Source organism: Trematomus bernacchii, unplaced genomic scaffold (assembly GCF_902827165.1).
Source record: "Trematomus bernacchii unplaced genomic scaffold, fTreBer1.1, whole genome shotgun sequence".
NCBI classification, from domain to species: Eukaryota; Metazoa; Chordata; class Actinopteri; order Perciformes; family Nototheniidae; genus Trematomus; species Trematomus bernacchii.
In genome coordinates, this window is record NW_022987672.1 from 378516 (window position 1) to 406084 (window position 27569).

At 41.4% G+C, this 27569-nt stretch overlaps 1 protein-coding gene across 1 annotated transcript in view; it reads left to right on the plus strand.

The window, feature by feature from the left end:
- Positions 1–5060: 5060 nt before the first annotated feature.
- LOC117487492 (NLR family CARD domain-containing protein 3-like) overlaps positions 5061–27569 on the plus strand; it is a gene marked incomplete at its 3' end in the record, with an annotated part of 29865 nt that continues 7356 nt past the window's right edge. Inside the window, exons 1-8 of the mRNA XM_034136118.1 lie at positions 5061–5134; positions 9014–9096; positions 15262–15369; positions 22310–22417; positions 22992–23070; positions 23210–23438; positions 23583–25377; positions 25465–25638. Of these exons, the coding sequence (XP_033992009.1) occupies positions 9071–9096; positions 15262–15369; positions 22310–22417; positions 22992–23070; positions 23210–23438; positions 23583–25377; positions 25465–25638 (2519 nt within the window). The remainder of the gene's footprint in view (positions 5135–9013; positions 9097–15261; positions 15370–22309; positions 22418–22991; positions 23071–23209; positions 23439–23582; positions 25378–25464; positions 25639–27569) is intronic.

Here is a 27569-nt window from a genome sequence, read left to right on the forward strand (position 1 = left end):
AGTCTCCTGACACGCCGGGGACACAAAAAGTGCACTTTGCATAATAGGAGACCTTTGAGAAACATATTTTTGGAGCTATATATTGCTTTATATTATTTAATAGTTAAACATTTATTTTCTTGCTGTTATTGTTTATAGTAAATGTATTCTTAGTTATTGTCGTTATTGACGTGGGGTAACATCGATTATTTGCTTTTATTTTGAAGACATGTTTGGGCACTGGGTGTGATTGTATATATTGGAGACAGGTGGAGGTGGGAGTAGAGCACTCGTAGGAACATGTTTTTTTACCAGAGTGTTTAAAGCCACAAGAAGGAAAGACATAGGAAAGGCTTCAGGAAAGAAATATGGGAAATATGTTCTTAGTATTTGATATTTGATGGAATACACAAACGGAGAGTCTGGTCTGGACTTAGATCGTTGCCCTGCGTAAGATTCACTAACAGGTGCCTCAGCGACATTTTAAGTTAATTATCTGTTTTATTTCTATATGATTTTGGCCGCTACAATATTAAATAAAAATGGTGTGATAATAAAACCAAATAAACTTTACTTTCTTCCGGAGCTGTAGATATGATTTCAATACATTTCAGTGGATGAGTATTCCTTATAAATAAAGCAGGTGACTTTGGATGGAATCTGTCCAGATTTATTTCTCTGTCCCCTCAGAGAAATAAATAAAAATCGATTGGCAGAAGAGCGTTCATGTTCAAAGACTGGAATACTTGACCTGCTGCTATTAGATCTCTGGCATCATTGGGTATGTTTGAACATCCATTACCATCTCACTTTCAGCTGCTCTGCACTTGTTATTGATGAAACTGTTATTGATGAAACTGTTATTGATGAAACTGATATTGATGAAACTGTTATTGATGAAACTGTTATTGATGAAACTGTTATTGATGAAACTGATATTGATGAAACTGATATTGATGAAACTGATATTGATGAAACTGTTATTGATGAAACTGATATTGATGAAACTGATATTGATGAAACTGATATTGATGAAACTGTTATTGATGAAACTGTTATTGATGAAACTGATATTGATGAAACTGTTATTGATGAAACTGATATTGATGAAACTGATATTGATGAAACTGATATTGATGAAACTGATATTGATGAAACTGTTATTGATGAAACTGTTATTGATGAAACTGTTATTGATGAAACTGTTATTGATGAAACTGTTATTGATGAAACTGTTATTGATGAAACTGATATTGATGAAACTGATATTGATGAAACTGATATTGATGAAACTGTTATTGATGAAACTGATATTGATGAAACTGTTATTGATGAAACTGATATTGATGAAACTGATATTGATGAAACTGTTATCGATGAAACTGGTATGATGAAACTGATATTGATGAAACTGATATTGATGAAACTGTTATTGATGAAACTGTTATTGATGAAACTGATATTGATGAAACTGTTATTGATGAAACTGATATTGATGAAACTGATATTGATGAAACTGTTATTGATGAAACTGATATTGATGAAACTGATATTGATGAAACTGATATTGATGAAACTGTTATTGATGAAACTGATATTGATGAAACTGATATTGATGAAACTGTTATTGATGTAAACTGATATTGATGAAACTGATATTGATGAAACTGTTATTGATGAAACTGTTATTGATGAAACTGATATTGATGAAACTGATATTGATGAAACTGTTATTGATGAAACTGTTATTGATGAAACTGATATTGATGAACTGATATTGATGAAACTGATTATTGATGAAACTGTTATTGATGAAACTGAGCATTGATGAAACTGATATTGATGAAACTGTTATTGATGAAACTGATATTGATGAACCTGATATTGATGAACTGTTTATTGATGAAACTGTTATTGATGAAACTGATATTGATGAAACTGATATTGATGAACTGATATTGTGAAACTGTTTATTGATGAAACTGATATTGATGAACTGATATTGATGAAACTGTTATTGATGAAACTGTTATTGATGAAACTGATATTGATGAAACTGTTATTGATGAAAACTGTTATGGATGAAACTGATATTGATGAAACTGATATTGATGAAACTGATATTGATGAAAACTGTTATTGGATGAAACTGATATTGATGAAACTGATATTGATGAAACTGTTATTGATGAAACTGTTATTGATGAACTGATATTGATGAAACTGATATGATGAAACTGTTATTGATGAACTGATATTGATGAAACTGATTTGATGAAACTGATATTGATGAAACTGATTATTGATGAAACTGATATTGATGAAACTGTTATTGATGAAACTGATATTGATGAAACTGTTATTGATGAAACTGTTATTGATGAAACTGATATTGATGAAACTGATATTGATGAAACTGTTATTGATGAAACTGATATTGATGAAATGTTATTGATGAAACTGATATTGATGAAACTGATATTGATGAAACTGTTATTGATGAAACTGATATTGATGAAACTGATATTGATGAAACTGATATTGATGAAACTGTTATTGATGAAACTGATATTGATGAAACTGATATTGATGAAACTGTTATTGATGAAACTGTTATTGATGAAACTGATATTGATGAAACTGATATTGATGAAACTGTTATTGATGAAACTGATATTGATGAAACTGTTATTGATGAAACTGTTATTGATGAAACTGATATTGATGAAACTGTTATTGATGAAACTGATATTGATGAAACTGTTATTGATGAAACTGATATTGATGAAAACTGTTATGATGAAACTGTTATTGATGAAACTGATATTGATGAAACTGATATTGATGAAACTGTTATTGATGAAACTGTTATTGATGAAACTGTTATTGATGAAACTGATATTGATGAAACTGATATTGATGAAACTGTTATTGATGAAACTGTTATTGATGAAACTGATATTGATGAAACTGTTATTGATGAAACTGTTATTGATGAAACTGATATTGATGAAACTGATATTGATGAAACTGTTATTGATGAAACTGATATTGATGAAACTGTTATTGATGAAACTGTTATTGATGAAACTGATATTGATGAAACTGATATTGATGAAACTGTTATTGATGAAACTGATATTGATGAAACTGATATTGATGAAACTGATCTGCTCGACTGTCTCTCACATTGTAATGATTGTAATGATTGTATGTATTCATTGAATTGTACTTAACAGACTGTACGTGGTTTGTCTATGTATGTTTGTAAGTTGTTGCTGTTGTCGGGACGCCCTTGAAAACGAGATGGTGCATCTCAAGGGGTTTATCCCAATAAATAAAATGTCTATATATATATAATGGTAGGGGTGGGGGGACTAATCGATAGAGCATAGTATTGCGATACTTTGCGTGGCGATATTGCATCGATACACGGACGCCAAGTATTGATATTTTATTATATAAACTATTCATATTGCAAATCCAAATTACATTTTTTGGTAACAATTGCTTTTTCACGCCACTGATGAGCTTTTTCTTGTGAGGTCATGGCTATGGGTAAAGTCAGTGGGATTGGCAGGAAGTTAGTCACAACAAAGATGTTAAAATATATATATATATATATATATATTAAGATAAGATAAGACTTCATTTATCCTGAAGGAAATTGTTGTGCCAGAGTTACAAAAATAAAATAAACACAGCAGCATAATAATAAAACTGTACACTAACAGTGCCGTAATAATGATTACATTATATATATATATATATCGCAATATATCGTATCGCAATACTTAGCATATCGTAGAATTGCAATACTATCGTATCGTGGCTTAAGTATCGCGATAGTATCGTATCGTGGGGAGCCTGGTGATTCCAACCCTTAGTAAATTAAGTTTATTCCGGAGCTGTAGATATCAATTCAAGGTTCAAGGCTTTATTGTCATGTGTGCAGAGCTACAGTGTAGATCTGACAATGAAAATGTGAGGTCACATCAGGCTCCTCCAACAGAGCAACACAATAAAGCAGATACAATAGTGCAAGTAAATACAAAATAAAATATAATATAATAGAAATAGTGCAGAATAGTCTATAGTAATTGGAATATTAATATATATAAGTTGCAAACAGATGAATGTTTATGGATGTTCTTCACAGAGTTCAGGTGTTTAACAGTGTCATCGGCCTGTGGGGTGAAACTGTCTGAGTCTGGTGGATTTACTCCTGATTTCATGACATGAATTCAATACATTTCAGTGGAGGAGAATTTGCTAGGTTGTGACCATGCACTGCAACATATTTGATCTAATTAATTTTGGTCTAATTTATTTGTATTTATCATATTTATATATGTTTAGTAGCTTGTGGAAGTGCGCTCCAAAATATTTGTTGATCTTGTTTATTGGTATTTATTATTTTGATATTATTTATTTAAATGTAAATATAAATGTATCATTTATTTTATTTATTTTTGTATTGGTTTTTCAGTTGAATTATGCGTTCAGGGTAATCAACAGTTAAAGATACTGTTCAAATTATTATTTGTATTTGTTTTAAAGTTCAATAAATGGATTTTTTTCAAAGTTGCTGAGCTGAGGTATGTATGTCGGTGTTTGGAAGTGAAGCATCACAGAAAGCACCGGGAGAAGGACCGGGGATTTCATCTCTGTTCATCCGGGAGAGGGAGCAGGCAGAGCGGCCAGCAGACAGAGCAAAGACCCCTGGTAGTGCGCCAGACGCTGATGCAAATCGTGGCCAAACGGTGGGACGACATTTAACATTTCACACACAATACACCCTGAAACTACACACTGCAGAGATTTAGACCTGAGATTAGGGAAGACCATTTCCACCACAGAAAAGAACATATCTACTCTGTAAATCATTTATATGACATCTCACAATATGATTTATAATCACATTAATATGATTTATAATCTCAATAATATGACTTACTATACTCAGATCTTGTGCTTGAGTAAAAGTAGAAGTACTCAGATCTGGTACTTGAGTAAAAGTAGAAGTAATATAAATACAATGTCCTGTAAGAGCTCTTATTTTGAAGTGCTTCCTGTTTGCTGTTAAGTTTCACTTCGGGCTCGTCGGTCGTGTCGCACTTTCTTCTTCTTCTTCTTCTTCCTCTTCTCTCTAAAGGTTTGTAACTCTTTGTGACTTCAGAGCTTTTAGAGACAACTCTGATTATCAATCATTGCTCAGAGAATAAGAACTACTCTTTAGTTTAACTTTAGAGACTCAGAGACAGACTTAAACTCTCTTCCTGTTTTTACCTCAACACGCCTGCACACAAAAACTATTATTATCATTAATCATTACTCAGGGAATAACTCAGAGACCCTCTCTCTCTCAGTGGCGAGCCGTGAGCTTTATACCTAGGCCCTCTGACCCCCACCCCTTCCCTCGAAAAAAGAAAAAAAAATAGTTATTACGTCACAGCGTATACTTCAGCGGAATATCAAAACAACGGCCCAGGGTGCAAAACACATCAATGACAGCGACCCTCTACCACACAAAACAACACCTGTGAACCCAATTTGTGTTCTTTGACATTGAAAATGATATTGCATTGTGTTTGTTACTTTCATTGCCGTTGTATGTCTTAAGTGTAATTTGGCATGCTTTTATTTTGAAGGCGAGTTCACGCTGTTGACAGGAAGTTGTTGTTGCTATGGAAACAAGAAAAGTTTCACAGCGGGCGGAACTTGTCATAATGTCCGCGATAATAAAACCCACCCATTTAGAGGGAAGATATGATTGGTCAATTGTACTGTCATTTGACATTACTCTCTCGTTCAGTTACTATAGCGGGCCCTCTGTGAATCGCAGAGAGGGCCAGGCGAGCTTCTTTCATGTAACCCCTACATTCAAACAGAGAATGAACAGGCAGATTCGAAGGATTTATTTCTTTGGAAATGTTATTTTAAATACAATTAAATCAAGTTTTCCGAAAGTTTTTCGGTAAAACTAATGAAAAATATAACAAAAATAATATTAAAAAAATATATATTTAAAAAAAATATATATTTTTTTAATGTTTTTAAATATTATTTTTTGGAATATCTTAGGCCCTCACAGAGGGCCTAGAGGGCCCTGACGGCTCGCCACTGCTCTCTCTTTATTTATGTCCTTACTACTGTAAGTGTGTGTGTGTGTGTGGGGGGGGGGTGTGCCTGCGTGTGTGTGAGTGTGTGTGCGCGTGTGTGTGTGTGTGGGTGTGCCTGCGTGTGTGTGGGTGTGCCTGCGTGTGTGCCTGCGTGTGTGTGCGTGCGCGCGCGCGCGTGTGTGTGTGTGTGTGTGTGTGTGTGGGGTTGGGGGGTGTGTGCCTGCGTGTGTGAGTGTGTGTGCGCGTGTGCGTGTGTGGGTGCGTGTGTGTGGGTGTGCCTGCGTGTGTGTGGGTGTGCCTGCGTGTGTGTGCCTGCGTGCGCGCGCGTGTGTGTGTGTGTGTGTGTGTGTGTGTGTGTGTGTGTGTGTGTGTGTGTGTGTGTGTGTGTGTGTGTGTGTGTGTGTGTGTGTGTGTGTGTGTGTGTGTGTGTGTGTGTGTGTGTGTGTGGTTGTTACCGTTATACTGCAGGCTATTGTGGTTCCTCGTCACATGACCAGCGAAGTATTTAAAGATAAACATTTCAAAAGTGGTAATGTTCCTCCCTCAGCCTCCAGAGGGCGACACATCCCACAGCCTCACTCACTGGTGAACTGTTTAATAAAATAAATCAAAATACAAAAATAAAACATGACAAACCAAAGAGTTGAAGAGCAGGAAATTAAAAAATATCTTAATTAAATAAAAACAATAAAAATACTATATAAAAGTACATGAAGCGGAATTTAATAAAATAAGAACTTTTTTAAATACAACAATAACGTGTGTGTGTGCGTGTGTGTGTATATATTGAGATATCTCCGCTGTGATTGGTTGTCCCTCGTCACAGAAAAACATTTTAAAATGTAAAATATAAAAATAACAAATACATTTGGAAATATAAATTGGAATATATTATAATAATGTGAGAATTAAGATGAATTAATGTAGAGGAATGAATTAACGAAAATAAAAATGCGGAACTGTAAACATTAGTAATTGAAGAAAACAACACTAATGTTCCTCCGTCAGCCACCAGAGGGCGACACACAGCCTCACTCACAGCCTCACTGTTTCATAAAAAACGTTACAAACCAAAGTAAAGAGATAATAGTTCAAGAGCATGAAATACAAATATATATTAATTAAATTAAGAAAAAAAGGAACATTTGGAAATACAATAAAAGGTCAATAAAAGGTTACTCTCATGAGCGAGGCGGAAAATAATAGTTGTATCATGCCAACAAGCAGCTGTGTCGTTTATTGCAACTCAAACATTAAAACAAATCCAGAGTTCAGTGTTTCTGTACTTCCTCTAAGAAGAAAGGACAGTAACAGAAGAGCTCTGTGGCTTCAGGCTCGATCGCCGTTCAAATGACAGCGTTGCTTTCCTCCAAAAGTGGGCGGGGCCGTAACTTTCGCCCGGAAGTGACGTAGATGTTACTCTAATCTATGGACATAGATCGATTACTGCTATATTTAACCATATGTCGAGCCCGATTTCAAATGATTGAATGTAATTCTTTGCCTGTCTGGCCATCGTCATCGAGCTCTTTGAAGATCCACAAATCCACGGTTTTCTTAAATTTCTGATCGGATTGGCAAAAACTTCAGAATTTGTATTGACCGCCATTCAACTTACAGCTTTGTTTTCCCCAAAAAGTGGGCGGAGCCGTACTTTTTGCCCGGAAGTGACGTAGGTGGTACTCTCATGAATAAAGATGAGTAAAAACGTTGACAAAAAATCAAATGATGAACTAAAATAAAAGGGAATGTAATAAATAATAATACAATTAATAAATGGAGTCAACAGGAGTAGTGATAAAAAGAGCTCACAATAAATGAAACAGTTATAAAAATTACATAAATTGAAGAATATAAATATTATATAAATAATAATGAGAAAATGAAAATGATGCATAGATGAATAATAAGTAAACACATAACTATACAAATATGAAAATGAATAAATGTATTGATAAATAGGAATCAATAAAACATGTTAAGCCATGTCTTACAGATTGCTTTGTTTTCATGCTTAGAAATAAACAGAGAGAAGGGATAGTGGGGATTGAGCCGGAAAACTAAATAGATAAATAAGAAATACATTAAAATCTAAAGCAAACAGGACAAGAAGTTAATGATCATGAAATAAAAACACTAGATCAGTAAACATGGAATAAAATGATCCAACTCAAATCCATGAATGAGAGTGAAGAATAGAATGAAATGATAAGTAAATGTGACGCATTGTTACTCTCAGCCTGAACTTCAGGTGTTCACGTGCACAGATATGAACACTTCCTGCAGCTCTCAGTGACTGATGCTCTGTGTGTGTCTGCAGATGAAGGTCTAAAGCTCTCTGAGGATTCAGCTGCAGCTAACAAGCTAACAAGCTAACAGGATGCATTATTGCACTAGCTCTAACTGTGACTGGAACAAGAGGAATATTTCAGAAAGCTTTCAGAGTCCGATAGAAGTGAAGAGTGATCCCCAAAGAAAGACAACGAGAAAGCACTTAGCATCAAAATATAGTTAAAGTAGCGACAGTAAAAGTAGTCATTGTGCAGATTGGTCCATTTCAGAATAATATATATGATATGTTTTATAATGATTGATCATGAAAGTGTTCTCAAAGCTGGTAAAGGTGCAGCTAGTTTGAATGACTTTGTATACTGCAGGGTAGCTTGTGGATTTACTCCAGGTGGAACTAAAGTCTGATTTAACACTTGATTATATTTCACATCATTCATCCAGATCTGTGAAGTAACTAAAGGTATTACATGTGTGTGTGTGTGTGTGTGTGTGTGTGTGTGTGTGTGTGTGTGTATGTGTATGTGTATGTGTATGTGTATGTGTATGTGTATGTGTATGTGTGTGTGTGTGTGTGTGTGTGTGTGTTTATATTTACAGACTATGGTGTGAATTTATTCCAGGTGTAACCTGGACCTGGACCTGAGTCCCGCTGTGTTTCCTCAAAGAGTGACCGCTCAATGGAGCCTCAATCTGCTGATGGGGGGTAAGAATTTAAAACGGACTAAAAGCCATTTGAGTCAGTTGTTGTCTGTGTTGAAGCTTCTGTGTAACCTTCAGGAAATCCTGGTTCTTAGCGACGTCGGTGGGCGTTAAGTGAACTGCAGTTAGCATCCTGGGCATGGACTCAGTGACGTTATCCACTAAAGCAGGGGTGCCCAACCTTTTTTGAACCGAGAGCTACTTTTAAAGTTGCCAGTCTGCCGAGATCTACCAGTCCAAATAGAGAGGCGTAGCCATTACTGACAGCCTACTACCAGGTAAATACACACTTCTACTTGTAGAAAACTGACCTTTGTACGATTAATACTTCATAAAATACTGCAGATCCTTTATCTTACCTCTTTCTAATCTCCACACACACAAGAATTTAACTGAAGTTACACAACAGTGTTGTTGATGCAGAGTTGGAGTTTATTCACACGTCACAAACTACAGTGGGTCATGTTTTCAAGAAACATTGAACAGTGCTGCCACATATGATACAGGAAAAGAAAAGACTCTGAACCCTTTCTTTGCCATTATATACAAATAGTGTTGCTACAAAAGTATAAATTAGGCTTACTAATAAGACAACTCAGATCTCAAGCTACACGGGAATCTGCTGCCAAACTGCAATAAAAAAGACTAAATTAATAGAATCAAACCCTTTTTTTGTTGCATTTTAGTAGAGTATAAAAAGAAATGCCTTTAAAATAGGATGCAAGCAACACTAGTTTCTTAACCTGAATTGATAATAGACTATAATCAATTTAAAGGGGACCTATCATGCAAAATGCACTTGTGTACGTCTTTTCTACATGATTATGTGTCCCCGGTGTTCCAGGGAACTCACCAAGTGTCAGAAAACACAACCCTCTCTATTTTCCTCCATACCCAAATCTCTAAAAAAGGGGCTGCAACGGATCTGATAAAAACTGATCCAGATTTGAACACTGTCCTGACGTCAGGACGGTGGCGCTACGGCTATTGGGCCAACTCCACCAATCAGGAGGAGACAGCCACGGCCATTAACGTTCGAAAGCGCTGGAGACGCTGTAGTACATATGCCAGGCCTGTAAGTGGCGTTGTAGTCTGCCACAAAAGCAGCGAAGAAGACTTCCCGCCCATAGTTACCATGGTTACCCTTCTGTTTATTCTCCGCTGTGGCTTTCTTTCTCCCTCCCCGAGGCAAGCACTGTAATTCTCTCCGGTTAGTCCACCAGCAGATGACAAACACCCACCTCTCCGCCTCTTCCAAGGAACGAGGGGACCGTGCGGCAGAGTTTCAGTTTCAGTTTCTTTCGCCGGTCAAGATGTCCGTTAAAGTTTAAATCTTCCGGACAAAATTAGAAAAGTGCCGGTCAAAGGTCTTCTTTGTTATTTATTGAGCTTTAAAACAAATGAATAACGACTCTATATAATAAAACCAACCCGGTATCACGGCAAGACGTGAACATGTGACGATCTACCATGCTGGGAGACGTGAATATGTCACGGTTTCGTCCCTTCAAACGTGACAGTTACACAGTATTGTTAACATGGCCCAACCAGTGGAGAAATACCCGGAAGTGCCAAGCAAATGCTATACCACGCCTATTGGTCGGTTTTTATTGTCAAAATTAGATGTTTTTAATTTATTTTTTAATCGTCACACTTGATTTCGCCGATTTTCTTGTTGCCCTAGCTGGTCGACACCTCTTTTAGAACAAAGGCTACATTAATGTATTAAATCGATGTTAATCCATGTGTGTTGAGATGTGGATGTGGAATTAACGGACGTGACGTTGTGCGATTGCGTTGCCAGGCAACGCAATTTACAAACTCTTCAACTACAACCCTAATTATATTTAAAAACATTTTAGAAAGCCTCACGAAATACTTTAATGTAAATTAAAATGTAAATGTGAAGGGATGTGTGTAATGTAGTGATTGATATTATTCACCCACGGATCTATGGGTTGGGGGTATTGTTCCGCACGGACATTTTAGTTAACCGGACTCCTGTTGATGTGAAACCCGAAAACATTTAAAAAAAATAAAATAATACTTTATTCCGAGTGTGCTTGCTTTTCTCTTTGGAGGTCATCACATAACGGCATTGTAATACACGGTTCGGCTGCATTAAATATGACATATCTGCCGTAGTTCTGTATTTATAGAGCCCTGATGACAAGACTTCTGGACAAACAGGAAGCACTGCCGCCAAAACTGAAAACGTGACGTGGATCTTAAATATATCAGCAATTAAACAACATCTTACATTTCTTTTCACACAATACGTCTCCTTGCAGTATCAATAATAATTCGGCTGACTTTTATATTTGATCCAATTGGTAGATAGGCTGTATTTACACCTTAATCCTCCGTGATTTTGAAGTCTGTAGTTATCCCACGTAGGAAGATGAGTAGCTGGGCAGTGTCACGTACATCGCAGCTCTCATCCAAAGCCAAGGAAAAAAAGTCAAAGTTGACTCTGTTCTGCAGCTGAAGCTCCAGATTTCCCGAGATGTCCTCAATCCTCCTCGTAACAGTGCGTCGGGAGAGCGGCACTTTCTCAAATGCCTCCTTTTTCTCCGGGCATAGTGCGGCAGAGTCCAACAAACACTCCTTAATGAACTCTCCGTCCGAAAATGGTTTACTCTTTTTTGCAATTGTGTGGGATAAGACATAACTCGTCTTGACAGCTGCATCTCTGGATGTGGAATGTTTTGTGAAAATGTGTTGTTGGCTTTGCAGCTTAGCTAGCAAAGCATCCGACCCCTTTGCCCGCTCTTCCTCAGACAGGTTCTTGTATTTATCTGCGTGTTTGGTAGCATAGTGGCGACTTAAATTGTACTCCTTGAACACAGCGACCTGCGCACCACAAACTAAACACACAGCTTTACCTTTCACTTCTGTAAATAAATACTTAGCGGTCCATGTCTTGTTGAAAACGCGGCATTCAGTATCGATCTTTCTTTTTTTGCCCTTAGCGGACATTTCGAGGACTAGCCGGCCAGCATCACTCGTAGCTGTTCACGGCATTACGTAAATACATTTTAAAAAAGCAGCGCCCTTTTCAAAATAAAAGCAACACAGTTAGAAAAGTATTTACGCCATGCAAGCAATACAGCTGTGTTGCTTTTATTTTGAAAAGGTTGCTGTTTTTTTTCATTATGTTATAATTTATGATCAATCTCACACGGGCCGGCCAAGGCCGGCCAACGGGCCAGATGTGGCCCGCGGGCCGTAAAATGCCCACCCCTGCTCTAGAAGCTCCTCCGAAGGCGCTCTCAAAAACTCCTCTACACTCCCCATGATGACAACACTGCGTGGCACGCTCACGCTAATTACACAGCCTACACGTCACCGCGGCCCGTCCCTCTAACTGCCTCACAGAAACTAGCTAAACTCCCCCCTAGTCTTCAGGTGCTATTTACGGCGGGTACTTATGCACTTAATACCGTAAGCTCGGCGAAGCGACCAGCAAACCGGCAACTCCACCTGCAGCCTCGGCGTGTTCCCGAGCTAATAGCTCCACTTTCACACCACACTAACAGCCCCCCCTACGACCTCCAAGGGAGACCGTACTGAAGCCTAACAGGGACAAGACCAACGGTACGTGACTGCCGTGAACAAATACTCAGTGCACCACACCTAACTCGCATTACAAACAACCAGCTGCCTTACTACATTCACTTACCCTCGTCAAAGCTACTCCCAAACAAACAGCTGCGCGCTCCATCACGGTCCCCTGCCGTAACCCGCTACAGCTGTGTGTTAATTCCCCTCCGTTCACAAAACAGTCCATTTTCGAAACTAACCTCCGAAACGACCAGGTTCAACCATGAGCCCCCATATGTTACAACCCGGCTCCTGGGCTGCAACATAAAGCGGGGAGGCGAGACGAGGGATATGAATAACAAAGACGTTTATTATAAATACACAAAGTTGAAGACGCGGCACCAGCAACAGATCCCCGAGGCTGGCCCGGAGAGAGTGCCCAGAGGAGTGAGAGAGCGACGTAACCGGCTGGACTCCTCTTAAATGCTTCCGGCAGATGCAGCTCGTCAGGCAGATGCAGCTCTTCAGGCAGATGCAGCTCGTCAGGCACCCAGGCACCTGCAATCACACACACACAACCAGACGGCACCCCACGTGGTGTGGAGGGGTCGTCACACTATCCAGAGATCATCTCACTCTGTTTTATCATTGCCCTTCAACACTTTTAGCTGCTTTATGTGTATTTAGGCCACATCAGTATCCTCATCCTCCTAGACATGTCTACAGCTTTTGACCCCGTCTCCCATACCATCCTGTTCAACCGCCTATCCAACTACCTTGGCCTTACGAGTACAGCTCTGTCCTGGTTCCACTCATACCTTTCCAACAGGTAACAGTTTGTCACCATCAGAAACTCCAGCTCCCCTCCAGCCCCAGTCAACCAAGGCGTGCCGCAAGGCTCAGTGCTTGGCCCTCTTCTGTTCACCATCTACATGCTCCCCCTTGGTCAAATCAACCGCCAACTAGGGGTGTTGAAAATAATCGTTTCTACGATGCATTGCGATGCGGACGTGGACGATTCGGTATCGATGCAGTGACAGAAGATAATCAATTATAGCGTAGTAACGTTGCTTCCTGATTTTCCGGCCGCGGCTTTACTATAACGTTTTTTTTTTCTGTCACTTTAATATCAAATCGGTCGGTGACGCAGAGATCAGGGAACAGACGTGACAGCGGCACAGCAACACCAAACACGGAGCAGTCTGCTTTATCCACCAACACAAAAACACCAGTCCAGAACCAACAGCAGAAGGTCCCGCTCTGAATCACTCCGTGTCGCTGCGGCTCAGAGACACAAGGATTTATGTTTTTCAAAAATAATCGCGTTACAATCATGTCAGGTTTTTGGTGGATTTAATTAAGTCTTGGATTGCAGAGTATGAATGTCCTCTAGCAATTTTCAGACGATACGTGTGTAAAGTTTGTGAAGGTAGGAGGAAAAAAGCTTCCGCGATCACCGTCTCCTCTCCGTTCCTCCAAACCCCGCCCCCTCCCTGAAAATAATGAGTGACAGGCTGATAGTGACCCGATAGAAACTTTATTATTCACTTAATCACTGATTGAGATATAATGAAGCTAACTTAATCTCATACATTCATGGGATTTATGTAACAGTAAGACAGAGAATGTAAGTGTGCACCCACATGCAGTATTTTTGTTTGTATATGCTATTGTAAATACTCCTGTTGTCTGCTGTGTTCAGACTCAAGTCCTGTGTGTGATGCCACATTCAGGACATTCAGTGTCCTTTTTTTAACAGACTGCAGAAGCATTAGTTTTTTGTTTTTGAGGATGGAATAACTTCACACACAGGCTAGACCTATACAATTTATTTATTTTGGTTTATAAATTAATGTCAAGACATTTATGTTATTGATTTCTGAAGCACTTTCTAAATAATAAAAAGAGAGTTCATATGTATTTACTGCATGTATGCATTGATGAAAAATAAGCCATGTGCAGTAATATAGAAAATTGAGGATGCAACGCATTGGTATGAATCGTGATGCATCGGGATATCGAATTGAATCGAATCGTTGACAGGATAATCGTAATCGAATCGAATCGTGAGACCAGTGAAGATGCACAGCCCTACCGCCAACACGGTCTCAATTTTCATTCCTACGCCCACGACCCCCAAACCCATATCAGCACTGACCCATCCACTCAGCCCCCTCCCCTCTCACAAGTCAATTTCCTCCGCAACATAAAACCTGGATGTTTAGTAACCTCCTCAAACTCAACAGCAACAAGACCGAGCTCGTAGTTGTGGCCCCTGAAGAACTAGTCTGGAAGCTTGGAGATCTCTTCCTAGTTCTTGATGGCTGCACCATCCACCCTCCCCTGAAGCCCGCAACCTGGGTGTTATTCTGGACTCCACCCTGTCTTTCAACTCCCACATCCGGTCCATTACAATATCCCCCTTCTTCCACATAAAAAACATATCAACCATACGGCCCTCACCCCCGACCCGGTGGCAGAAACCCTTATTCAAGCATTCATCATCTCCCTGGACTACTGCAATAGAGTCTTCTCTTAAGTCCCACATTCCCTAACCTTAACCTTAGATCAAACTAATGGGTATGAAGTGAAGGCACGCCAATGTCTGCATCTGTTTCTGTTTCAGGGTCCAGCAGCAGAGACCAGACTCTCCCAGCTGTCTGTCTTTCAAGAGCGACCAGTCGATGGACGACATCATAAACTTCAAAGGACGACCTCCATCTGCTGATCAGAAGTAAGCTGTAACTCATAGTAAGAATCCGGTTATGATAGAATAAAACTAGTCGGTATGAAGTCTTGTCCAAAATATTTTTCAGCAGTTTTCTTCCAGCATGTTTTACGGCCTGATAAATGGGACAAATAATCAGGAGAGTGAGAGCGGTATAATAACCTCCTTAGCTAAGGAAACACTGGACCTTCCTTAACGAAAGGAAAGGAGAAAATGCAGTCCCACAATGCCTTGTGTGGTGCAAATTAACCAAGACAAACAAATAATAATAATAAAATGGTGAGGAAACTTTTCCGTTATATTGAAATTAAGATTCTTCAAATAACAATGTATTCTTGCAAGAAGGTAAAACGTTACAGAGTGTCAAGCAGTCTGCAGCGAAGTACAAAAGTCAGGAGATTTGCAAAGGGTCTTATATTCACAAAATCAGACCCAAAAGGAAGAAGGGGAGTGGTCAAGATGTCCAGGAAACATCTGCTTGCTGCATGGAGAGCCATAATGTCTACATTCCTTAGAGGTTAAAGGTCATCAACCTTTCACAATAGATAGAGGTTATCTTAACTGCTGACTTTGAGTCATTTTCTAAGAAATAGCTTATCAAGAAGAACATAATGGTGAACTTTGAATGCTCACTCAGCATGATCAAATAAAATGTTCCATTACATTCCACCCTTTTGATCATATTTAAAAAACATATTCTTTCAAAAAGTTGCTTGGAGGTTGTAAGGACTTCCGGTGGGGCAAGATGGAGTAGGCAGTGTCGAATCTAGCTCCCGTAACTTTTATTCATTTACTATTTTAAATCCCCATAGTTTTGCCTTTGGCCATCGCCAGGTGGATAATTATTCCATTCTAAACACTCCGGTGCTGGATTATGCCTTCCAAGCAGCAGAAGTCGGACAAGAAGGAGCAGTATGCCATGCCGGCGGCAAATGGCAGTGACTTCAACATGGCGGTTTTGGCTAACCAACTGGAACAACACCGGAATGCTATCTCTGCAGACTTCAAGGCTACTTTATCTACGCTCGAATCCAAGCTAAACTGCATTCAAACCACAGTCTCCGATCATACCCACTCAATTAATTCGCTTGAATCCAACGCTAACGAACAAGACGGACGCTTACAAAGTTTGGAATCGATGTGTGCTAAGCTAGCTGAGAATAATACCAAGCTACAAGCTAAATTGACGGACCTCGAGTCTCGCAGCCGCCGTAACAATATCAGGATCATTGGTCTACCTGAGTCCATCGAAGGGCCTCACCCCTCCACCTTCTTTTCTGAACTTCTGGCTGAGGTCCTTGGTGACGGCGTTTTTGAGTCTCCACCGGAGTGCGACAGAGCGCACCGTACACTCTCCAACAAGCCAGCACCAGGTCAGAGACTGAGACCTGTGGTCGTCAGACTCTTCAGATTCCAGCAGAAAGATAAAATCATCCGTGAGGCCAGAGCTAAGAGAGGCAAGCTGCAGTACCGTGGGACCCCCATTGCAATCTACGAGGATTATCCTTCTGAGATAGTGGAGCAGCGCAGGGAATACCAAGAGGTGATGTCTGAACTTTACCAACGGGGCTTCAAGCCCTCACTACTTTTCCCTGCAAGGCTTAACATCACACTGAAGGATGGGGTCAGGAAGAGACTTTCCTCGGTTTCTGAGGCCAAGGACTTTATTGCAGCTGACCGATCTGGTATCGGCTCTCATCCATCCTCTTCCGCCTGACTGCTGCGGTTTGGTAACGTTAGCCCAGTTTACTAGCCCATCGTGGCTACTTCAGTAACTTGTCTGACCTATTAGTTCACATGGGTTTTAATTATGGCGTTATCATGCAGACAGACATGTGTGTTTCTCCACGGCTAGTAGTTATTTTCTTGGCCTGTTTTCATTGACTTCTTATATTTTCCTTTTTGTTGTTCCTTGCCATTATGAATGCCTGTTGATAGGTCACTGCGTTATCCGCAGAGTATCGCTTTTGCCTCTAGAGGGAGCAACAGCTCCATTGATGTGGAGCTGTTACACTAGCTTATTTTCTTGTCCACCTGTGCCTTTACCATTCAGAGATTTCTTTTGCACTTTATTTTATTCCCTATTATGTCTCATTTATCTGAATGGATAAAATACATTGTATTTACTTGTTGGACCGATTGTTCATGCTGATTTTTACTGCACTAAATTGTATGTGTGTTTACATTTTTTCTGCATAATATTTGACAATTTCCTGTTCACTTAATAATATGGGGATGGTTTACTGTTTAGATAGGGACTAGGTCCCCGGAAGACTAGTGTTAGTGTAATTACATAGATCTGAGCCAGAGTGCTTGATTATGCTGTGTATTTTGGGTTTAGCTATAGGTATGGTCACATGGGTTTTTATTTTTATTTTTTGTTATTATCATTACTATTATTATTTTTCGTCGTCCTCTCTTCTCTTTCTCCTGTGTATGCAAGACAGTGTTTGTCCAGGTCAACTTGTCTTCAAGGAACTTCCTAGATGGTGTCTGCCATGACAATGACAGGTAGAGGAGTGCGTCTGATTTCCTGGAATACTAAGGGCATGAACAACGCTACTAAAATTGGTAAAGTAATGACACGGCTGCAAGATCTGAATGGAGATATCATATTCCTGCAGGAAACTCATCTTAAATCTTCTGATACCCTTCGTCTTAAGAGGGCATGGATGAGTCACTTGTTCCACTCAAAATTCTCCCACAAAGCCAGAGGGGCAGCAATTATTATTCACAAGAATGTCAGATTTGAACTGACAAATTCGATATCAGATCCTAATGGTCGTTATGTCATAGTTTCGGGGACGCTACAGAACACACCAGTGATACTAGCTTCTATCTACGCTCCCAATTGGGATGATGGTAATTTTTTTGTGAACCTCTTCGCTCAAATTCCCAACGCCGACAACCATCGTATTATTATGGCTGGCGACTGGAATTTGGTCCAGGACGTGAGTATCGACAGGTTATCGCTCACACAAGCTACTCTCTCCAATTCGGCCAAGGTAGTACTGCACAATGCATCACGATTAGGACTCTCAGACCCCTGGAGATTTATTAACCCGCAAAGTAGAGCATTTTCCTTCTTCTCGCACAGACACCACACATTTTCACGAATTGATTTATTTTTACTCGATAACAATTTGATTCATCTAGTCAATTTATGCGTATACCATCCGATAGCCATCTCAGATCATTCTCCCACCTCGGTTGACATTAATTTCCCTCTTGGCATGTCCCCCCCTCCATTATGGAAATTCAATTCTCCCCTGCTGTCAGACAGTGAATTTAGAGACTATCTTTCCACTCAGATTTCTTCCTACATTGAAATTAAGGACACTTCCGACGTTAGTAGCGGTATTCTCTGGGAGGCTCTCAAGGCCACTGTACGGGGACAGGTCATTTCGTACACTTCACGTAAGAGAAAAGAGGAAAAGGCTTTCAGAAATCTGTGTTGAGCTTCGCTTACTCGATGAAACGTACTCCTCCTCTCCCTCTCCTTCTCTCTATAAAAAACGCCTCCTGCTACATTCAGAACACGACCTTCTGATGACAGGCATTGTTGAGAGACAACTGAGACAGTGTAGGCAACGTTACTTTGAGCAGGGCGACAAAGCTGGTAGACTCCTAGCTCAACAAGCTTGTGCGGCCAGTGCGTCCAGATTGATTCCCCAAATCAGATTGTCCGATGGCAACCTTACTTCTAACCCAGCTGATATTAACAGGGCTTTCTCTGAATTTTACACCAATCTCTACACTTCGGATTGTCCCCCGATCCCTGCCACGACCCCCAATCCTCTTGACTCCTTAACATACCCCAAAATTAACGAGAACATCGCTGGCGAATTGGGCGGCCCCATCTCCACCCTTGAGATACATGATGCAATAAAATCTATGCAAAGTGGGAAGTCTCCTGGGCCTGACGGCTATACAGTTGAATTCTATAAGGCATATTCTTTCAAGTTAGCCCCGATTTTGGCAAGGATGTACAATGACTCTCTCCAGACAGGCCGATTGCCAGAAACGTTGTCCATTGCGTCTATCTCCTTGCTTCTCAAGAAAGACAAAGATCCTACTTCATGTGGCAGTTACAGACCAATCTCACTGTTAAATGTGGACTGTAAGATACTGGCCAAATACTGGCTATCCGCCTCCAACGCGTACTGCCAGATATAATTTCGCTGGACCAAACAGGCTTTATGGTGGGGAGACACTCTTTTTTTAACACAAGGAGGTTGCTTGATGTAATTTTCTCTCCTTCCTCTAACACCCCCGAAGTCATAGTGACACTTGACGCAGAGAAGGCCTTTGATAGGGTTGAGTGGGGTTTCCTATTTTCTAGTCTTGATAAATTTGGTTTCGATTCCCAATTTATTTCCTGGATTAAACTCCTATATGCCTCTCCATCTGCCTCTGTACACACTAATGGCATTTGATCTCCCCCTTTCTCTCTCCAACGTGGTACTCGCCAGGGGTGTCCTCTTTCGCCGCTGTTGTTCAATATAGCCATTGAACCTCTCGCTATCTGGCTCAGAAGCCATGATAGGTTTGAGGGCATTACGCGTCATGGCTTGGTTCATAAACTGTCTCTGTATGCTGATGACCTTCTTCTTATGATCTCGAACACCTTATCCTCTCTCCCCCCCATACTGTCGATTTTAGATAAATTTGGCCGTGTATCAGGTTACAAACTAAACATTCAAAAGAGCGAAGTATTTTTTGTAAATAAAATGGCAGAGGCACTTCCCCAATCCCTATTCCCCTTCAAAAGGGCTGTGGAGGGGTTCAAATACTTGGGGGTGTTTGTTGCAAACTCTTTTAAAGACCTGTTCCCGAAAAACTTTCAGCCTCTACTAGATAAATGCAAAGCTGATATGTCTAGGTGGGCCTCCCTTCCCCTGTCTCTTGCGGGTCGCGTCAACCTTATAAAGATGGTCATCCTGCCAAAGTTTCTTTACCTTTTCCAACACATCCCTGTACGCATCAACAAATCTTTTTTCACTGATCTTGATAAGCAGTTGAATGCGTTCGTCTGGAACAACAAGCCTGCGCGTATTAGAAGGTTGTGTCTCCAACTCCCTAAATCAGAAGGGGGCCTGGCGCTCCCCAACTTTCGCCACTATTACTGGGCCTCTAATATTAACAAACTCCTCTATTGGGCTAAATATAAACTTTCAGACCCCTGCCCACCTTGGGTACATATCGAGCTGTCATCTTCTGCTCCTTTGCACTCTATAATCTGCTCTCAGCTCCCTGTAGCGACCCATAAACATTTGAGTAACCCAATTGTTACTAGCACCTTAAGTATTTGGCTCCAATTCAGGAAACAGCATGGGTTACATAGAGCTTCGGTTCACGCCCCAATTTCAAACAATCACCTATTCTCCCCATCATGTACTGACCCGGCCTTCCGCGTTTGGTCGAACAATGGTCTGGCAACGCTTAATGACCTTTACGAGGATGGAGTCTTTTCATCCTTTGAGTCCCTGTCAGTCAAATTCAACCTGCCAAACAGTCATCTCTTCCGTTTTTTCCAAATCAGGCACTTCATCCAAAAGCAATTTCCCCATTTTCCTAACCGCCCCCCCGAATCGCCAATTGATACATTTCTCACACTCGACCCTGATCAAAAGCGCTTGGTTTCAGTTCTCTATGGTCAGATTGGTTCCCTGAGTCCGGACCCTATGGTGCCTCTTAAGGAGCTCTGGGAGCGTGATCTAGGTAGCAACATTTACGATGATCAATGGAGTGACGTTCTCAACCTAGTCCATACATCATCTATCTGTGCTAGACATGGCCTACTCCAGTGCAAGGTGCTCCACAGAGCTCACTTTACTAATGCTAAGCTGGCTAAAATGTTCCCGGATCGGAGTGATGCCTGTAACAGATGCAATCAATCCCCAGCTGACCATCTGCACATGTTCTGGACTTGCCCGAGGCTGGACACATTTTGGTCTGACATATTTGGAACCATTGAGCAGGCCTATAACACAAAGATAAACCCTAATCCTATGACTGCACTGTTCGGCCTTCCTCCATCTGAGAATATGCCCATTACTATACGCCGTGTCATTGCCTTCACCACTCTATTAGCTAGACGCTCTATTCTCTTGAAATGGATACATGCTTCCCCACCAACACATGATCAGTGCATACGTGATGTCTTGCAATGCCTTCAGATGGAGAAGTTAAGATTCTCATTAAAAGGATCTCTGAAATCCTTCCGTACTAGCTGGGACCCACTATTAGGCCTTATCAAAGAACTCCCTATCACTTCTGACGCTGAGTCGCAGTTAGCTCTCTGAAAGGGAATAAATAAAATAAAAGTGACCATTCATATTACTGCTCTTCCGCCATGACCCTTTGTCTTTTGCCCTAGACTACTCATCTATATTTCCTTTTCGCTCTTAATGAAACCCTTTTTCATCACCAAGACGACAATGTTTACTATTATTTTCTTCCCTTATACCAGCAGACTGTTTTCGCTCTCGACTTTATTTATTTTATTATTTATTATTTATTTTTTATTTTATTTTATTTATTCTTTTGTATTAGTATTATTATTTATGTTTTACTTATAATTGTATCTGACTTATTCAGTTATTTTACTATTTGGGGCCATCCATACCTGTGGGTGGGGGGTGGGGGGGTTAAATGAAAAAAAAAAAAAAAGACTGTAAACAAGGACTCTACAAACCCTGAAGTGAATGCAATTTCAAGGAGGTCCTTTGTAATGATCCCCATTGTAATTGTAACATCTGTACTGTTTAGTATTACTGCTCTCACTTCTTGTCATGTGCTGGATTATGACTTGTTTGCAATAAAAAGATTTGTAAAAAAAAAGAAAAAAAAGTAGCTTGTATATATGAGCAAACTAATCTGAATGAAATAAAACAAAACAAAACAAAAGGTATTTACGCAAATGTTTCATCTGTTTCTGTTTCAGGGTCCAGCAGCAGAGACCAGACTCTCCCAGCTGTCTGTCCCTAAAGAGCGACTCCTCGAAGGAAGACTTCATAAACTTTAAAGGACGACCTCCATCTGCTGATCAGAAGTAAGCTGTAACTCACAGTAAGAGTCCGGTTATGATAGAATAAAACCAGTTTGTTTAAAGTCTCGTCAGACCCCTCCTCTTGTCCAAAGTATTTAGTTGTGAACGTCCACACTGGGAGGGGCAGTGAAACTCCATCTGAAAACTCAGGCTGTTCAGAAGCTGTTCCACCGTCTCACAAACACTTCTGATGGAGGATACTGAGCCTTCATCAAAGTCACAACCAGCTCTACTGCCAGGTGAACCCTGACCCCTGCTATGTGCTGGAGGTGGAGCTGGGGGGTTAACGGGGGCTGGTGTAAGAACTGTCCCTAGGTCTGTCCTTTTCCTGATGAACAGCTGTTAGCCAGCTGCAGAGTCCAGTTTCTATCCACACAGCCACGTTTCAGGAAGACCAGAATGAAGGATGGACAGAATCCTCTGGTCTTCAACAGTAGCTGGAAATAAATATTCCTGTAGTGCAAAGTTCCCGCTGACGCACAGGACCACCAGCCTGTTCCCCTGTCCTCCTTCACCCTGAGTGTGTCTCTGTGTGGACAGACATAATGTGAGCTAATGCTTCATGATTCCTCCACAGAGGGGACCAGGAGAGCTCGGAGGTTCCCGGTGGTCAGTCTGCCCAGCAGCATCAGACACAGCTGGACTCCATATTTACGGTATGTACATGTACTACAGATACTTTACCTCTCTTCTGTTCACAGTCATCTCCATGCTGCACTTTTAGAGAGTCAGTCTGTCCGGATCTGATGTTTGGATCCATGGTTTATAGTTTGTGTCGTTCATGTGATGTTCCAGCTGCTGGAGGAACACATCGTCACCTTTGTGAAGAGCGAGCTGAAGAAGTTCCAGAAGGCTCTGAGTTCAGATTACCCAGAATACTTAGAGAGTCAGAGTGAGGATGAGGAGGTGTTGGAGGCTGAGGATGAAGAGCAGAGGAGGAGCAGCAGAGAGGAATTTCTGAACATCACACTGCACTTCCTGAGGAGCATGAAGCAGGAGGAGCTGGCTGACCGTCTGCAGAGCAGTAAGAGGGTTTCTATAGAAATGTAACACTCTGGATAAATGTCTCATCTGCTGATGTCTCAAGGGACCAACATATATCCATATTTTATTCAGAGAACCACAGTTACAGTGTGACCAAATTATATTTTATTGTGTGTTCTTTCAGGAACTCCTGCTGAAGTTTGTCAGCGTAAACTTAAGTCCACCCTGAAGGAGAGGTTCCAGTGTGTGTTTGAGGGCATTGCTAAAGCAGGAAACCCAACCCTTCTGAACCAGATCTACACAGAGCTCTACATCATAGAGGGGGGGTCTGCAGAGGTCAATGATCAACATGAGGTCAGACAGCTTGAAACAGCCTCCAGGAAATCAGACAGACCAGAAACAACCATCAGACAAGAAGACCTCTTTAAAGCCTCACCTGGAAGAGATGCACCAATCAGAGCAGTGATGACAAAGGGCGTGGCTGGCATTGGGAAAACAGTCTTAACACAGAAGTTCACTCTGGACTGGGCTGAAGGCAAAGCCAACCAGGACATCCAGTTCATATTTCCATTCACCTTCAGAGAGCTGAATGTGGTGAGAGAGAACAAGTTCAGCTTGGTGGAACTTGTTCATCACTTCTTCTCTGAAACCAGAGACGCAGGAATCTGCAGGTTTGATCAGTTCCCGGTTGTGTTCATCTTTGACGGTCTGGATGAGTGTCGACTTCCTCTGGACTTCCACAACACTGAGATCCTGACTGATGTCACAGAGTCCACCTCAGTGGATGTGCTGCTGACAAACCTCATCAGGGGGAAGCTGCTTCCCTCTGCTCGCCTCTGGATAACCACACGACCTGCAGCAGCCAATCAGATCCCTCCTGAGTGTGTGGACATGGTGACAGAGGTCCGAGGGTTCACTGACCCACAGAAGGAGGAGTACTTCAGGAAGAGATTCAGAGATCAGGAGCAGGCTGGCACCATCATCTCCCACATCAAGACCTCACGAAGCCTCCACATCATGTGCCACATCCCAGTCTTCTGCTGGATCTCTGCTACAGTTCTGGAGGAGGTGTTGAAAACCAGAGAGGGAGGAGAGCTGCCCAAGACCCTGACTGAGATGTACATCCACTTCCTGGTGGTTCAGTCCAAAGTGAAGAACGTCAAGTATGATGGAGGAGCTGAGACAGATCCACACTGGAGTCCAGAGAGCAGGAAGATGATGGAGTCTCTGGGGAAACTGGCTTTTGAGCAGCTGCTGAAAGGCAACCTGATCTTCTATGAGTCCGACCTGACAGAGTGTGGCATCGATATCAGAGCATCCTCAGTGTACTCAGGAGTGTTCACACAGGTCTTTAGAGAGGAGAGAGGACTGTACCAGGACAAGGTGTTCTGCTTCATCCATCTGAGCGTTCAGGAGTTTCTGGCTGCTCTTCATGTCCACCTGACCTTCATTAACTCTGGAGTCAACCTGCTGGCAGAAGAACCAACAACCTCCCAGAAGTCTGAAGTCAAACCTGAACTAACACATCTCTACCAGAGTGCTGTGGACCAGGCCTTACAGAGTCCAAACGGACACCTGGACTTGTTCCTGCGCTTCCTCCTGGGTCTTTCACTGCAGAGCAATCAGAAACTCCTACGAGGCCTGCTGACACAGACAGGAAGTAGCTCAGGGACCAACCAGGAAACAGTCCAGTACATCAAGAAGAAGATAGATGAGGATCTGTCTGCAGAGAGAAGCATCAACCTGTTCCACTGTCTGAATGAACTGAATGATCGTTCTCTAGTGGAGCAGATCCAACAGTCCCTGAGTTCAGGAAGTCTCTCCACAGATAATCTGTCTCCTGCTCTGTGGTCAGCTCTGGTCTTCATCTTACTGTCATCAGGAGAAGATCTGGACGTGTTTGACCTGCATAAATACTTTGCTTCAGAGGAGGCTCTTCTGAGGCTGCTGCCAGTGGTCAAAGCCTCCAACAAAGCTCTGTAAGTACAGAGATCATTTGATTTAGAGAATCAGTTATTAATACACTGCTGTCTTCTGAATAACGGTTGTCCTCATTGTCTCTTCAGGCTGAGTGGCTGTAACCTGTCAGAGAGAAGCTGTGAAGCTCTGTCCTCAGTCCTCAGCTCCCAGTCCGCTAGTCTGATAGAGCTGGACCTGAGTAACAACGACCTGCAGGATTCAGGAGTGAAGCTGCTGTCTGCTGGACTGGAGAGTCCACACTGTGAACTGAAGACTCTCAGGTCAGAGACCAGTACAGTTTGACTTAGCTAACAATCAGCCATGCTGTTGTGGTGTGGGAATACCATCATCAATAACATCATTGTAGTGAAACGAAACACCAATACATGTGTCACAATTCATAAAATGATTATTGACACAAACTTCTTTAAACCCTCTATAAAGAGCTTCATTTTTAGTGATTTGGCAGAAGCGTTTCTCCAGCACTCATTTTGGTAATTTCAGCCGAGCACCTCCTTGTCTGAGGCCGAGGATCTCTGGAAACGGTGGATTGCTCTCTCCGGGTTGGCAGTGAGTTTCTGAGCCAGGCGAGGAACTTAGTTATCTCTGGGTTTCGTTGACGAGTGAGGGTGAAAATGAAGCGTTAGGTCAGGGACGTTCAAACTTTTTTCCCTTAGGGCCACATACAGAATAACATACGAAGGGCTGGGCCCCTCACTAGAGGTGAGATATATTGCCTCATAAGTCAAGTTATAATTTAGCATAATCAATCAAATGTACTTGAATATGCTTTAAAGGGGACCTATCATGCAAAATGCACTTTTGTACGTCTTTTATACATGAATATGTGTCCCCGGTGTTCCAGGGAACTCACCAAGTGTCAGAAAACACAACCCTCTCTATTTTCCTCCATACCCAAATCTCTAAAAAAGGGGCTGCAACGGATCTGATAAAAACTGATCCAGACGTCAGGACAGTGGCGCTACGGCTATTGGGCCAACTCCACCAATCAGGAGGAGACAGCCATGGCCATTGCCGTTCGAAAGCGCTGGAGACGCTGTAGTACATATGCCAGGCCAGTAGATGGTGCTGTTCTCACTGAATCAGCCCAGAGCTAGAAATGGTCAAATTGAGCAAAATGAGGCATGGCTAAAATGCATGATCTGTTTGGTATTTTGAAAAAAAAAAAAGTATAAATATGCCTTATATAGGTATGGTCCTACACTATATTATTCAAATATAGCATGATAGGTCCACTTTAAGAACAAAACAGACTACATCTCAGCTCTCCAGAGGGTTTACTTTATTTAGTTGGCGGCTCATCCTTTAAAACAGAAGCCTCAGATTGCTTATAAGTGGACATAGGTAGGGTTTGTTATGCAAATATGTTATTGGGCTTTTTTTTGATCAACTAAGATTTTTTAAACTGAAAGGGCTGCAGTTGGCCCCCGGGCCCTAGTTTGGAAACCCCTGCGTGAGATGGACAGGCAGTCCCTTGTACGGGACCGTTGGACAGAGGAAGCTGAGCTGGGGCCAAAGCTCTCTATTTACCAGTCCGTCTACGATCAACCCTTACTCACCGTCATGAGCTTTAGGTAGTCACTGAAAGGATGACATCACAGATACAAGCAGTCTAAATGAGCGTCAGATTAAAGCTTCTTCTGTAGGCTGACTGGGCCTCAGAGATTGGGTGAGGAGCTCTGAAGAGACAGAACATGCTGGCGTAATTCATATGCGTCCTGTAGGGATGCTCCGATCAATCGGTCACCGATCGAGATCGGCCGATACTCACTCTCTACCGATCGATCGGTGCTCTCTAAACATGCCGATCGCGAGAGCCGATCGCATGATGTAAAATACATGACACTTTTCTCTGTGCACGGCAAAACAAGCTCGCCAAAATGGCTTCACCGGTCTGGCATTATTTTAAGGTGTCCGAAAAAGACAGTAAAATAGCGGTATGCAACGTGTGTGAAGCAGAAATCACAAGAAGAAAAACACACAAGAGTTAGACCTAACACACTTAGCTATTTGATCTACCTCTGGAACAAGCTAAACTAGTTATAAATATATTTATTCTTCACTGTCGGGTCACTCATTACTGGATCAGTGAGCTGCATGAGATACTGACAGGCTGTCAGGAGAGAGAGAGAGGGAGAGAGGAAAAGAGAGCGCTTCCGCTCATTTCTCCTGTGTTATTCTCCAAAGTTAA